At 62.8% G+C, this 13,723-nt stretch overlaps 2 protein-coding genes across 9 annotated transcripts in view; one reads left to right on the top strand and one right to left on the bottom strand.

Annotated features, from left to right (window-relative positions):
- Positions 1-13,121, top strand: part of NDUFAF8 (NADH:ubiquinone oxidoreductase complex assembly factor 8) — a 75,428-nt gene extending 62,307 nt beyond the window's left edge. Inside the window, exons 2-4 of one of the 4 annotated variants that reach the window (XM_057501801.1) lie at positions 10,828-10,915; positions 11,049-11,159; positions 12,879-13,121. In XM_057501801.1, coding sequence (XP_057357784.1) covers positions 10,832-10,915; positions 11,049-11,159; positions 12,879-12,908 — 225 coding nt within the window. In that variant the 5' untranslated portion in view covers positions 10,828-10,831 and the 3' untranslated portion in view covers positions 12,909-13,121. Of the gene's footprint in view, positions 1-10,757; positions 10,916-11,048; positions 11,160-12,668; positions 12,859-12,878 lie in introns of those variants that run through there. The other 3 variants (XM_057501800.1, XM_057501799.1, XM_036910566.2) reach the window with 3 other exon arrangements.
- Positions 458-10,632, bottom strand: TEPSIN (TEPSIN adaptor related protein complex 4 accessory protein). Of its 5 annotated transcripts, none has more exons than XM_036910558.2 (13): positions 10,433-10,628; positions 9,151-9,223; positions 8,758-8,849; positions 8,550-8,643; positions 6,502-6,569; positions 6,300-6,378; positions 6,132-6,203; positions 5,120-5,329; positions 4,101-4,278; positions 3,887-4,021; positions 3,688-3,766; positions 3,389-3,523; positions 458-2,361 (listed from the first exon to the last, which is right to left on the bottom strand). In XM_036910558.2, exons 1-13 carry the CDS (start codon positions 10,490-10,492, stop codon positions 1,771-1,773), a joined length of 1,866 nt encoding a protein of 621 aa, XP_036766453.2. In that variant the 5' UTR covers positions 10,493-10,628; the 3' UTR covers positions 458-1,770. The 5 variants fall into 5 exon arrangements, with proteins under 5 accessions (XP_036766453.2, XP_036766458.2, XP_057357777.1 ...); XM_036910563.2 differs by having other exon boundaries at positions 5,120-5,294; positions 10,433-10,627; XM_057501794.1 differs by having other exon boundaries at positions 8,758-8,911; positions 10,433-10,627.
- Positions 13,122-13,723: the final 602 nt, after the last annotated feature.

A 13,723-nucleotide genomic window follows, 5' to 3' on the forward strand; every position in this document is an offset into this window, starting at 1 on the left:
GAAAAAGAAAAAAAAAAAAGAAGGGAAGAAATAATAAAGAACAGAAATCCATGAAACAGGAAACATAAAAACAGTAGAAAATATAAACCCAAGTTAGTTCTTTGAAAATATCTATAATAAAAAAATTCTCAGAGAGGGAAAAGTATTATCAGTCTCTGAAATGAAAGATGGAATATCACTGCAGACCCTACAGAAATTAAAGGATGATAAAAGTATGCTACAAAAAAATTCTGTGCCCATAGTTGACAACTTACGTAAAATGAACCAATTCGTTGTAAGATGCAAATTACTAAAACTCACAAAGAAATAAATTACCTAAATATACTATATCTACTTAAAATTTTTCATAAAAACCTTGCAATGAAGAAAATTACAGGGCCAGATAGGTCCACTGGGGAGTACACACACACACACACACACACACACACACACACACACGGAAAGAAAGCAGACGGTGTGGCTTTGTATGAATGACAGTGTTTATTTCGGAAGTGGGATCCCGGGAGCCGTCCTCAGTCCTGCGAGGGGCCAGAGCCGCCAGCTGGGGGCTGGCCCTTCGCAATCTGCAGGGAGCAGTCAGCGCGGAGGCAGCAGACATGGGTCATACGGGGACCTGACGCTGGAAACGGCCACCTCCTTATGGACAAGGTGTGTGGCTTATGACCGCCATGTGGCAGGAGGGATCTGAGCTCAAAAACAAGGTAAGACCTGAGCAATGGTCCCAGATCCACACACACAGCCTTGTTTCTGAGGGCGGGGAGGCAGGGGTGTCCTCAGGGCCCCCCGGCTCAGCATTCCTGAAGCCCTGCCTCATACATGCCCACTACTATAGGAATTCAAGTCCAAATTGCCAGCCCCCGGCAAAGGAGATCTGGGTACAGTGGATGAGGACCCAGGTGGTAGCCCTGGGGTCCCTTTCTTCAGGGTCGTCACCTGGAAATAATGGTAGCAGCTTGGCCAGGTGCCACAGCCTGGAGAGGGGGCCTCTCCGCCTCCTCCTGACTGTACCCCGTGGAGGTGCTGGGTACCTTTTTCTGCTGTACCTCTGAGGACCCTGGGAATTTGGGACAGCTCCACAGGCCATCTGGCTTCTGAATTTGGTCTCTCCCGCTGCCCCACCAAGCAGGCCAAGTGGTACTCTCTGCCCTGCTGCACCCCCTGCCCGTCCCTCTGGCCTTGGGCTGGAGCCTGGTGACATTCGCAGATGGACCCACGGCTGGTGCACTGAGCCCACCAGACCGGACAGCCACAAGGCAGGAGACGCGCGGCCCAGGGCTCACCAGCTGCCAACCTTAGCAAGCGGCTCAGCTCATCCTGCCCAGAAACCAGCAGGCCCCACGCCTCTCCCGCCCTCTCTGCACGGCCTGTGGGCTGCTCGTCCAGCCCTTATGCCATAAGAATGGCCTTCGGGTGAGGTCCTGCCCAGCAGGAAAATAGGGCACTTGCTGGAAGCAAGACTGGGAGCTGAGTCCGTGGGCAGAGCACCCCTCTGCAGGGCCATCCTGCTCTGGCTGGCTGTGGACCAGAACGTCCCCCAAGGCTCACCCGTGGCTGTTTCACTGGATGATGGGACAGCCACCCAGGCAGCGGCCCACACCGAGGCCTCAGTGGGTGGGGAAGAGGCCGCATGGGGGGCGAGGTCCGCAGACACTTGGGGGAAAACCACCTTTGGTGGGCCACAGGGGCCACAGACAGAGGGGACGGCAGTCACAGGTACTGGGAGGCATGGGCCAGGGGACACAGGGACTGCATGCGGCCAGGCCAGCAAGGTCACGAGTTTAAGAACGCGAAGGCTGACGAGGGCTCTGGGCCAGGAGGCTCTTCCGCTGCCGCCCTCTGTGACAATGTCCGGGCAGCCTGGGGGGTTGGGAGGGGCTCCTTTACAGCAGTCCTGGCACCCACAGGCTGGGGACAGGCCACCAGCTCCATGCCAGCAAACAGTGAGTTGCAGCCAATGCTGGCTGCTGGGCTCCACAGACAGTCACTGGGGCCTGGGCCCAGCTCTGGCTCTCCCTTTGGGGTGTCTGTGTCTGATGGGTCTTGCTCAGATCCAGGCCCCTGCTCTCTGGCACCTGCCAGTCTGGTCTCAGCCTCCCTGGTACCCCCAGAGACTGCGAGCAGGGTGCCATCCGAGGGAGGGGGCAGCGCGGGGCTGGGCTGCAGCCCTGATGGGGGAGCAGTGCCCTTGGGCAGGAACAGGGTTGAACTGAGAGGCTGCAGGAACGCCTGGTCCCCCGTGAAGGGCACAGAGTCGGTCAGCAGGTCAGAAGGGCCCATGCGGGCAGGTGCGGGACTGGGCTCAGCCAGCAGCCTCTGGGCTGGGGGTCGCTGACGGCAGGATGCTTCAAAGTGCCTCAGAATCTGGATGATGGAAAAGGGGACTCGCTGAGGGGTCCTGTGCTCCCTGAAGCTGCTGGGACACCCTCCCAGGCCTCTGTCCAGATAGCAGGGCCCCCCATAGGTGTCCCTCATCGCCACCCCGCCCACAGCTCACATGGGCCCCCACCACAGCCGTGTGGTTTGCTCCCCGACCTGCTGTCACACAAATGGATGTTTCCCTGTCATCCAATGAGGAACCAGCTCAGAAAGAGGTGCTGCTGGGTACCACGCAGGCCCCCAACACAGACCCCAAGGGGAGAGATTGGCCTCACACCATCGGCCGTTCCCAACTGCTGGGCACCGGCATCTACCAGCCCTTCTTTGTCCTCATGATTAAAACACCTCTACAACATGCATCTCACCTACCTCAGGGTCACTAATGCTTTGACAAAGGGCAATTTAAGGGCAGGTGACTAAGGATCTGAACTTTCGGAGGCCACGGAGAAAACAGAAGCAGCCAGGGGACGCCAACAGGTGGATGGAGCTGCCAGAGCCTGGCTGCAGCAGAGGCCGGTGGCCCACGGGCACTGCCCGGAGGGCCCCCTCTGCCGCCCTGTGGGAGGGCCCAGGCGGTCTCCACACAAATCAAGCACAAATGGGAAGGGGACTCAGGTAAACAGAACCATTTCTGCCTTCCAGGAGTTGGGGATCTGGGACCCAAGCACAGACCCACGTGCTGTGACAGAGGGTGAACAGCGGAATAAATCTGAGCAGTCCAGGAGTGCTTCCTGCAGGAGGCCACACTTGGGCTGCCTTGTGGGAGAGGGAGCCGCTGGGCAGTACGGCAGAAGAGCTCTGGGGGTTTCTGGGAACTGGAAGAGGCCAGTGGGCCTGCAGTGCCTGGAGCCAGCACAAGGGGTGGCACCCACCTGCTGCTTTAAGGGCTTGAGCTGTCCCGGGCAGCAAAGGACAGGGACATAAGGGGGCAAGTCGGACAGGCCAGTGGGCATGGGGAGTGGGACCGCTGAGGCACCCTTTGCCCCCCCCACTGGGCCTGGCTGCTGCCCACCTTGGTGGCTTTGCTGGCCACAGGTCCAGGGCGGCCTGCGCTGAGCTCCTGCAGCCGAGGCCGGGCCAGGAGCAGCACATGCTCCTGGGAGAGCAGGTCGGTGCGCCCCAGGGAGGCGATGGCACACAGGGCTCTCTGCAGGAGGGACAGGCCAGCAGGGTCCAGCCCAGAAGGCCCTCCGACCAGCTCGAAGGCCAAGGGCACTGCCCCCCTCCCGCCCTTCTCTGCGGGGCACCCCCAGTCAGGAGGTCCCTGCGGTCCCCGCCAGCCCCCCCACCCAGCACATGGGCAGCCCTCACCATCTGCGCGCACTCTCGGGCCCCGCCCAGGCGGCGGACCAGCAGCTCCAGCACAGCCTCGCAGTTGAGCAGCCCACACCTGCAGGGAGGGGCGCCTGGGTGGGGGCGGGCAGCTGGGGCCGCCCCTCAGGGGCCAGGCGGGGCGGGGGGGGGGGGCTCAGGGCTGGCAGGGCTGGGGGCTCAGGAGCGGGGGTCTCACTCTGTGACGAAGTGCTGCACCTCCTCCCCGCTCAGGAAGGGGTGTGGCCCCCGCATCACAGTCTCAACCAGGCTCAGCTCCTGCAGGCAGCCGCTCAGGCCCACGGCCTCGACCCTATCAGCACAGCGGTCAGGGCTGAGGTGGGCCAGGCCCTCCCAGGACGCTCCTCCGTGGGGATGGGACCCAGAGAGGGGCCAGGGAGGCACTGGCTCACCTTTCCGCCAGGTCACTGGGGGCCTGGCTTGCCCCCGAGGGGCTGTCACTGCCCGAGTGGCTGCCTGAGCCCGAGGCCTTACTCAGGGTGCTGTTCTCCTGGGAAGAACTCTGGGAGCCGGAGCTGCTGTCTGGCTCATCCCAGCCCCCTCCAGCCTGCCCAGGCTGGGGTCTCATGGCTGTAAGAGACAGTGGCCACGGGTAAGACCTGCGGGCCTCAGACTTGTCTCCTGCCCATCCGCCAGGACCCCCAGGAAGGGCCTGGGGTGTGGGTCCTGAGCTCCAGCTCCAGAGAACCCCAGGTTACAGGGGTTCTGGTGGGCATTGCTGGCACAGGACACACCCGCCTGGGGTCTGGGTCATGAAGAGGCAGAGGCACCAGGTGCCAAGGCCAGGTGGGCACTAGCCTGGGCAGAACAGCACCCAGCACAGCAGCTCTCAAGTCTCAGGAGTGCTGACATTTTTTTTTCAAGCCTGGCACACACGAGAAGCTTCCAGTAGCAGCGGGGTGCAGGCCACTCTGACACCTGCCTGCCCACCTTTCTTGCCACACATATTGCTGATACCACTGACCGCTTCCTGGCACTGATGAGGCCTCTGCTGCTGTCCACGCCCCCACAGAGCCACCCAAGGGCTCTGCCCCACTTCTGCCCTGGAAGAGCCCCTCAGGGCCGTGACACCCAGGATCCTGCTAGGAGCCCCTGGCAAAGCCATGCCCCAACACAGCATGTAGGCGCTGTGCACGAGGCAAAGCCCTCCCAGAGGCCACAGGGGACACACAGTGAGCTGGTGGCTCCGCGGGGTTCCCACGTGGCCGATGGAAGTGCAGCGCTGCCCCTGAGCGGGGGTGGGGCCAGCAGGCAGGCTGCAAAGCCCCCGGGCTCACTGCGTTCCCCACCCTCTCCTTGCCCCTCTGGCTGGTGACTTGCTCCACGAGCCCCACTGCAGCCTGTGCCAAGAATGGGCTTACTCGCCGGGACCCTAGGAGGGGGAAGCCAGGCCCTCGGGGAGGAGTCTTACCTCGGCTCCTGGTGCCCAGGGCGGCTCCAGGTACTGGAGCCCGAGGAGTCAGGAGGGAGTCACTGACTGCAGGCGTGACGGCGGGCTGGTAGGCATCACTCTGCCGCAGGGGCCTCTGGGCGCTGGGGCTCATAGCCCCAGGGCGCATGGCATTAGCCACCAGCTCTGCGGCCTTCTGGATGGTGGAGAGGAAGGTTTCCCCTGCAGAGCCTGTGCCAGAGGGAAGGGGAGATGGTGCCAGCCCCTCCAGGTGTCCTAGGTTTTCCCAGGATGAGGGGCCTGCAGGGGGTCCTCCTGCTCAGGGCTTGGGGGGCCAGGATATGAACTGCAGTTACAAAACAGGGGCTGTGTGGCAGGACCTCCCTCAGTGAATCCACTTCGGGGTATTCCTGGGCCCTGTGGAGCGTGGACTCCCACAGCTCACAGCAGAATCAGGTCCTGCGTCCCCTTGGTCCCCACTTCAGAGCAAGGGGCCTCCTAAGGTGTTTATCCCAATAACTGGGGATCTCCACGGCCACCTGGGGATGCCCATACCCAGGGCTGGGGGTGCCCTTGCCCAAGTGAGTGCCCGACAGAGAAGTGAGCTGGCCAGCACCCCCAAGTAAGAGGAGGCAGGGCCGCAGGGGAGACCTGCTCTAGCAATCAGCGCCTGGAGGTGCTGGGCCTCAGGGCCGCGCCCGCCACACTCAGCACAGCAGCTGGACAGATGGGGCCCAGCCCCCACCCCCACGGCCACCGCCTCACGTTCACTCCCAGCCTTGCCACGAGGCTGGTGTTCCTACATGTTCCTGCCAAGTTACCAGTCGTAGCCTGGACCACAGTCCTCTGCCCTCAGCCCCCCGAGGAGCCGGGGGCTGGGGGCTTGAGCAGAGGACTGACCCTCAGCCTGGCTTCTCACCTCTTGCTTAAGCAGACCCAGCCACACCTGCCTGACCTCCCGCAGGGCTGCACAAAGTCAACACGAGGTGCAGACAGGACCTGGCCAGGCGCCCCGAGCTCACGCGGCGCTCACCTGTGCGGCCCTGTTCCTTGCTGTAGCCGAAGCCCTGGAGGGTGCTCTGGGGCCTGCACTGGGCGCCCATGCCTGCAGGGAGGACCTGGGTCAGCGGCAGGGATGCCCAGGGTGGGAGGAAAACCCCGAGCCCTCCCCAGGGTGACAGAGCTGCATGCGGCCACACACCTGCTGGGGGCAGGGCCCTGGGAGGCTGGGCGGCAGGCGGAGGTGGCCAGGTGTCAGAGAACAAGGCGGTCCCCAGGTCCTGGGGGGTGTGGAGGGCACTCAGATGGCCGCAGGTCAGGCCACGTGCCCCCCACCCCCAAGGACCTGGCAGACATAGGGGAGCTAGTCCTGTGGCAGGGGTGGAGCCAGGCCCTAGGCTCACCTGGGCAGCCGCCCGCACCTTCTGGTACAAACTGCTCCCATGGAGAGGATCCGGAGGCCCTGCAAAACCTGCAGGCAAGGGGCAGAGCTGAGCTGGGCGCTGTTGACCGCCCTGAGGGCACAGCCTAAGGCCATCCAGGCCCCCAGCACCGCCCGAGGTCTGCGCCCTCCCAGGCTTCCCCAGAGCCGGACGAGCTTTCTGAGGCACAGGTCTGACCTCGAATCCCCTGTGACGTCTCTTCCAGGTCAGAGTCCCTACTGTGCAGAGTGCCTCCCTCCAGCGCCCCCAGTCCTGGGGAAGCTGCCCCTTCCTGAGCACCCCTGCTCCTTGGGCAAACCCCGGGAACCCCCAGGAACCCCGCCCCCGAGTCTGCACCCCACAGCCCCTTGCCCTCCCTGCCTCCCAGGCCCCCAGCGGGGGAGGCCCGTGATTTAGCATCACAGCTGCATCCCCTGCTGGCCGGTCGCCCCCTCTCCCGGGAGTCCCTGCATCAGCTGCCTAACTGCCTCCACGTGCCCCACTTCCACCCAGAGGCCACATGGAGGGGTCGCGTCCAATTCAAAGCTTTGAAGGTTCCCAGGGACTTGCCATAAACAAAACTCCGGCTCCCCACCACAGATGAAGGGCTTGGCGTGCCGGGCACCCCCTTAGTTGCAGCAAATCCCATTTTCTTCCTCAATCCCCCACCCAGGTTCTCTGTCCTCTGGGCCTCTGCAGGCCTGAAGGCGCCTCTGCACCCACTACGGGCCTCACCCTCCTAGGGTCCCGTCTAGAGCAAGAAGCAGCACCCCCCTGCCGTCTGCACCAGGCAGACCAGCCTCGAGGTGCACAGACACCAGCCTGCATGTCCAGCGGAAGCTAGTCAGCGAGCAGACGGATGGCACAGGCTCCCTGCTGCTCCCGCCCTGGGGCCCATATCCGCACAGTCCCTCCTCTGCGTGCCCCGGCCCCCTTCTCACAAGCCTGTCTCCGACGGCTCCAATGGCGCTGAGCAAACCCTCTGGGCTCTCCTCACCCTGGGGGCAGTGCTCATGGCTCGAACCTCAGTCTGCTACACCCCTTCTCCTCAGGGGTCAGAGGGGACAACCCGTGCCAGCCACAGCCGCACGGGGCCCACCCGCTAGCTGGTGAGAATGAACGGGCCGCACTGTCTCAGTCCACAGCCCAGCTGCAATCACATGCAGTCCCCAGGCACCCCGGACACCTCTGGACATCTACCGGGTGAGCTGTGCCCAGGCTCCCAAGGCTCTGGGTGTGGCTGCCTGGCCCCAGTACAGGGGTGACAGGGGCTTCCGGGTGCGGGGAATGGATCCCAGCACCTGGCAGATGGGATGTGCTGACTGCTGCGTGTCTCCCATTAGCAAATGGTGGCCAAGAGCTCTTGGTCCCCTCCCTGGTGCTGCCCCCACAGGGACCGTCTGCATGGGGATGGTCTTTGCCTGAGTGCCAGGCCTCCCAAAGACTCACGCGGGGCACATGGGGGGGTAGGGTTGGTGTGCCCCCTAGACTGACCCTGACTGGGTGCCTGCTCTACCAGAGGGGAAGGCCTCAGGCCACGTCCCCCACAAGTCCTTGCCAGCAAGTGAGGTGCACAACAGCCCCGGCCTGGGTCACGGGAAGGGTGGGGGCCCACCCCGGACCCACCCCAGACCCACCCCAGACCCACCCGACGCCTGGACCACGTCCGGCTAGAGCCCCACCCCCTGGAGGGCCTTGCCGCCCCGGCCTCCCGCAGGAGGCTGCCAGCACCCCATCTAGAGCCCTGAGGAGTGACCCTGGGGAGAAGACCCGTGGCAGGGCTGTGGGCGGTACAGACACTCCCAGCACGTCCTGAGCATGGGGCTCTGTGACAGGCAAGGTCTGGGCACCAGGCCCAGCAGGACACAGACACAAACAGGTGATGGTGCCCCCAGGTGGCAGGCAGGACTGAGGGCACGAGGGCTCAGGGCGCATGGAGGGGCTGGGGGTCGGGGTGGGGCTGGAGCAGAGAACGGCCTGGCCGGTGAGATGGGGTCGCAGGCCTCCCCAGGGCCGTGCACCCCCAGTACCTGCGGCTTCCTGGATGAAGGTGGGGTCACGCTTGAGGATGAGCAGAAAGGACGGGGAGCCATGAGCACACAGGTGGAGCATGATCTTCAGCACCTGGGGCAGTCACGTGCGGGACCCTGCTCAGCACAGAGCCAACCCCTCACAGGCAGGAGCTCAGGTCCTGACCGGTCCCCCGGGAGTGTCTGTGAGGGTCACTCATGGACTTACCTTGAGCTTCACTCGGCCAGAGCCGCTGTGCAGACGGTTCAGAAGGTACTCCAGGAGGCATTGGCTGCTGCCCAGGGACTCGTGGGAAATTTCTGGGAGGCGCTCAGGTTAGGGAAGGGGCGAGCTGACCCCAGGCCACACCAGGCTGGGCTGGCTGGGAAGAGAAACCCGGCCTTCCTGCCATTGGATTTCTCAGGGTGTCCACCCTGCAGGCACCCGCCCCAGGCCCTGGTTTCAGGGTCTCCGGGGCTCTGTTGTTGGTGACGTGACTTTTAGGTCTCACCCACCCCCGATTACTACAGTAAAGGAGCTGCAGACCGTGCAGGGCAGGAGAATCCCAGGAACCCCCATTCTCCTCCACGGCTCCCACACACGGATGAAAAGGAAGGATACTTGCGATCTCCTCAAACAGGTAGCCTGGACACGGGACGTCATCGTCCGATGTTCCCTTCAGGAGAATCGGGAGCTGAAAGGGAGTGAGAGCCCCTACCCGTGAGTGACCGTTACAGGGATGAAAACCGGAAACGCCTGTTCCCATGTCATTCAGCGTCCAGGGAGGCATGAGTCCCACTGCAAAGACAGGACAGAGGACCTCAGGGATGAGAAGAATGACTCACATGGGGACTGCAGGGTGGTGGCCACAGACAACATTCTGAACCGCAGCAGTCTACTGTCACAACAGCACGTACCTGAAGGTCATGTGAGGCTTTGCACACACAAGTATTACACTATTTGTCCACCAAGACCCAAAGGGGAGCTGGACAGATCTGCAGAACTACAGATGTCCAGGCACCTCTGCACACAGAGGACTGGCGGGGCTTCTGGCATCGTAAGGTTGATCCAGTGCCCCTAAAACACCTGTCTGAGAGAGCTCACGGCTGCCGGAAGAATTTACTGCTTGTTTTGACCAACACCTGGTAACAGGCTCCCCACCCACCTCGGAGCATTTCCTAAAAAGGGCTCACAGTTGTGAACATGAAACTCCTACAGGAGTATCTTTCTCAAGGACCCGAGGGCCATCCTTGTCATGCAGTCATCAGGAAGAACAGGGCCCGTCTCCAGTCCCTGCGGGTGCTAGGATCCTAATTTCCGTAACTTCCGGCTAGCAGACACAGATGCCAAGTGGCCTGGACACTGCCAGACCCTTTCTAATGTTCCACTCTCCCTTTAAAATGCCCACATCACGGTGGAGCTAATGGCTTTCCCACATTGTGACAGATTTCCCCTGCTTTCGGACTAAGGTCTGGCTGTGTTTATCTTGGACAGAGTTCAGGACTCATTGTTGCTTTTAACGTAAAGCTGCTTTTTAAGTTGGTTAAGAGAACAGAAGTTCAAATCTTTCCCAATTCGGCTGTGACTGTCCCCGGTGGTCCTGATGCAAGGTTGGCCTGACCTGCCCAGGCGACGTACAAGGGTGCGATCCCCAGGCCTTGGGAGGGGCCCAGCGGCGGAGGGGACGGTGCGGGTCGGAGGGGGAAGCGGAGGAGGAGGGGGGCGCAGGGGGTCGGGGGAGGTCGGAAGGGGTCGGAGGGGATGGAGGTGTCGCCGAGCCAGGGAGGAGCCGCAGGGGCGACCCCGGCGGAGGCCAAGCCGGTCAGGGAGGCGGACGGCTCCTGGCCCACGGTGAGGCCAGGGGTTGGCGGCGCGCAGCGGGGCCGGAGCCGCCCGCACTCACCCGGTGCAGGAAGCTCAGGCGGTCCCGCAGCAGCGGCGTGGTCGCCATGACGCCTGTCATCTTCCGGCCCCGCCCCGCTTCCACTCCGCTGACCAATCGCTTGCGCGGGGCGGACCCTGAGGCCTACTTTAGTAAACAATTTGCTTCCGAACCAATCCGAAGTCCCAGGCCAAAGACAGACAAGGCCACGAGCTAGTTGCAGGGCTCTGGGTACGAGGCGCCGAGGAAAGGCATGGGGCGGGCGGGGGAAGGGGGCGCGGGGGGGGGCGTGGGCTGAAGCCTGGCCAATTAGAGAGCGCAGGAAAGGTTATGGCTTGAAGCGCCGACCAATCATGCTGTTGGAGGCCAGAAGAGGCCGGACCTAAGGTGGCGGCTCTCGGGGTGCCCGGAAGAGCCCCCATGTCGGTGAACGGAGCGGTATGGGGGCGCGTGCGAAGCCGCCTCCGCGTCTTCCCTGAGGGCCTGGCTGCCTGTGCGGCCGAGGTGAGGAGACGTCGGGCGGGCGGCGGGGCGTGACCGAGGGCGCGGGCGCAGGCGGGGTCGGGCGGCGGCGGGGTGTGCCCAGTGACCCGCGGGCGTAGGGGCCACCGCGACGCCCGCCTCCGCCCACCCCCAGGCCGCGGCCTACGGCCGGTGCGTGCAGGCGTCCACGGCCCCTGGCGGCCGCCTGAGGAAGGACTGCTGCGCGCGGGAGTTCGAGGCCCTGCGGAGCTGCTTCGCCGCCGCGGTAGGTGGACCCCGTCTGGCGGAGGGACCCAGGGGGGCGGGGACCCCCGTGTGCTCTTTCCTTGCGTTTGGTGGTGGCCGCGTGCTGGTGCCGCAGACGCGGGGCACTGGCCCAGCAGCCCTCGCGACCCCCGCCGCCACGGGCCCGTCACGTGGGGGGAGCACCACCCCATTGTGGAGACAGTGACAGTACCGCCGCCGGGGAGTAACCCCCCAAGGGACCCCAACCCAGGACTCCAGTACCGACCCCCGTGTGTACCCCATTACCGCCGGTTCCATCCAGCCCCACCGAGGGGCGCCCTTCTCCCTACACCCCGGGTTTACGGAGGGAGGAAGGAGAATCTAGGATGTGGCTTGGTTGCCTTCTTCGTACGCCAGGCTGGGCGAGGCGGCTTCTCCCCGCACAGCAGCACGGTGGTGGCACAGCCGCTCCTCCTGCAGTCTGGCCTCCGTTTGCGTCTAACCGCTGAGCAGCCAGTCCTTTGTGTTACTGAGCCAGGCTTTTTGGGCCTGATCACACACTGCGCCCGTGAGCCTCGTGAAAATCAAGCACTGCACACAATTAGTGTGGGTGTTGAGGTGTATCTGGGAAGGTCGCGGAGGAGGTGGAATTTGAGGAGGTTCGGGGTGGTGAGCTCTCAGGAAACCTGGACGGGGTCCCACCCTAGGCACCCTGATCGGAGGACTGGACTGCAGAAAGGGCAGTTGGGTGAGGTCAGTGGAGTTCAGGGTTCAAGGCAGTTTCCTACATTTCCGATTATCCAAAGCAGGAAGGCTGAGTAGGCAGGGTACCCGCGTCTTCAGCCCAGGAAGGTGGTTCCCATACTGGTTTCCTGGAGGGCTCGGAGAACTCCTTGCACCTTCCTCACGGTTATTATGGCCAGGACACACCACCTCCTCCGGCCCCCCTCCACCCAGCTGGCCTTTGTCACCAACCTCAGATCTGATGGGGGCACTTGTCCCCTGGACTTGCTTCCAGCCCCTTGGCAGCTTCCCCGCTTTTCAGCCCCCCCAGAGGTGAGACAGGCCTTCACTCTGCCGGCTGGATTTACAACTGAGGTGCACACAGGATTTTCTCTTCCACCTCCTGAGCTTGGTGGGGAGTTAGTTACCTGTCACCTCTGACCTCCTCACGCCACTTTGTCCCCATCAGAGATGTCCCCACAGTGCAGGCCCGGCCCCCAGGAGCCCCTTGCTGTTTCATGCCCATTCTTCACCAAAGGTGAACTAACTGCAGGCCAGACTGGCAGCTCAGGACAGGGTGCTTGAGTGTTTCCCACCACAAGGAAGCGCCCTGACTAATCTGTCTTTGGCCACTCGGCCTGTGATCCAAGCCGCTTGTGGGGGCCGCGTGAGTCGGCAGAAAGGCTTCAGGCTCCCAATCCCAGCTCCGTCCCCGTGAGCCCTGTCCCTGGGCAAGTGTTTCAGCATGTGACCTGAGATGTCCTGTCAGAAGCAACTCCTGCTAGACGGGGTCAGGGGTGGCTTTAAGGTCTGCTCGGTGTCACAGCATCACAGAGCTGATGGGGCCCTAGCCTGGAAAGCTGGACAGAGACCCAGCCCCCAGGGCTCTGACCAGCTGCACCCCCTGCCTCACATCCACGGCTAGGCTCCCCTTGAGGTATTTGTTGTAAGTGGCATTTGGTGTAGTAGTTCTCTTACTTAGGAGCCACATCTAACTTGGAAACAACCCATTCAGACCAAATATTTTGCCCTCCAGGCCAAGAGGACTCTGAAGGGAGGCTTTTAGGACCAAGTGCTGCCTGCCACCTGTTTCCTGCTGAGGGCGTGAAGCCGGGCACCTGGCACTGACGTCCCCTGGGCACACAGCTACAGTATCCCAAGTTCTTGGAGCTACAAGGACCGGAGCCCTGTCAGGGCGAGCCGTGGCGGTGAGGGGGTTGGTTTCCAACATTATGGACACAAATAAAGCACAATGCGGTAAATAAAGACCATGCACACACTTCAGAACTGTCTTGTCTTACGTAGCGTGTGTGGGCGTGGCCTCTCCCCAGGAAGCCAGCAGGGTTGAGCCACAGGACAGACTGCTCAGGAGTTTCCCTTAAAAAATTCCAACCAGAAACATGTCTGAATCTGCTGAAGCCCCTAGATGGGGCTCCCGGTTCAGAGGGCATCCAGAGAGGGCTCCGCACTGTGGGGGATCCCACGTGGACTTGGAGAAGAAGGAGGGGATTGCTATCCTACCAGCAAGGCAGTGAGGACGGGCACAAGCCAAGAGTGGGTCCAGAGCGGTAGGAGTTGGGGCTGCGGGCCTCGTGTGGGGCTCCCCACCTTGTGCAGCTTCCTCTGAAGTCAGCGCCCAAGCCCCTGACCCCTCTAGTTCCCCACCATCCCGAGTAAGATCAAGGTGCAGCACCCCCCTCACCCTACCAGCCTGGCAGGCCCCCTCGTGCCCAGCCGGCTGAGTCCCCAGGTCCATGCGCAGACTGCTCGACACACGGGAACCCTCCACGAGCCCCTCCGGGGGCCTGGGTCCTTGGGTGCCGCCCACCCAGGGTCCCAGAGTCCAGGTCAGACGCAGTGAGCCTGTGCGCTTGTTTCCCC

The sequence above is a fragment of the Manis pentadactyla genome, chromosome 4 (assembly GCF_030020395.1).
Source record: "Manis pentadactyla isolate mManPen7 chromosome 4, mManPen7.hap1, whole genome shotgun sequence".
Lineage (NCBI taxonomy): Eukaryota > Metazoa > Chordata > Mammalia > Pholidota > Manidae > Manis > Manis pentadactyla.

Coding starts and splice junctions, on each gene's coding strand:
- TEPSIN (XM_036910558.2), bottom strand. CDS start 10,492: ATGACAGGCGTCATGGCGACCACGCCGCTGCTGCGGGACCGCCTGAGC. Junction 6,570..8,549: donor CTTCATCCAGGAAGCCGCAG/GTACTGGGGGTG, acceptor CCTTGCCTGCAG/GTTTTGCAGGGCCTCCGGAT. Junction 3,767..3,886: donor GTGCAGCACTTCGTCACAGA/GTGAGACCCCCG, acceptor CCCTCCCTGCAG/GTGTGGGCTGCTCAACTGCG.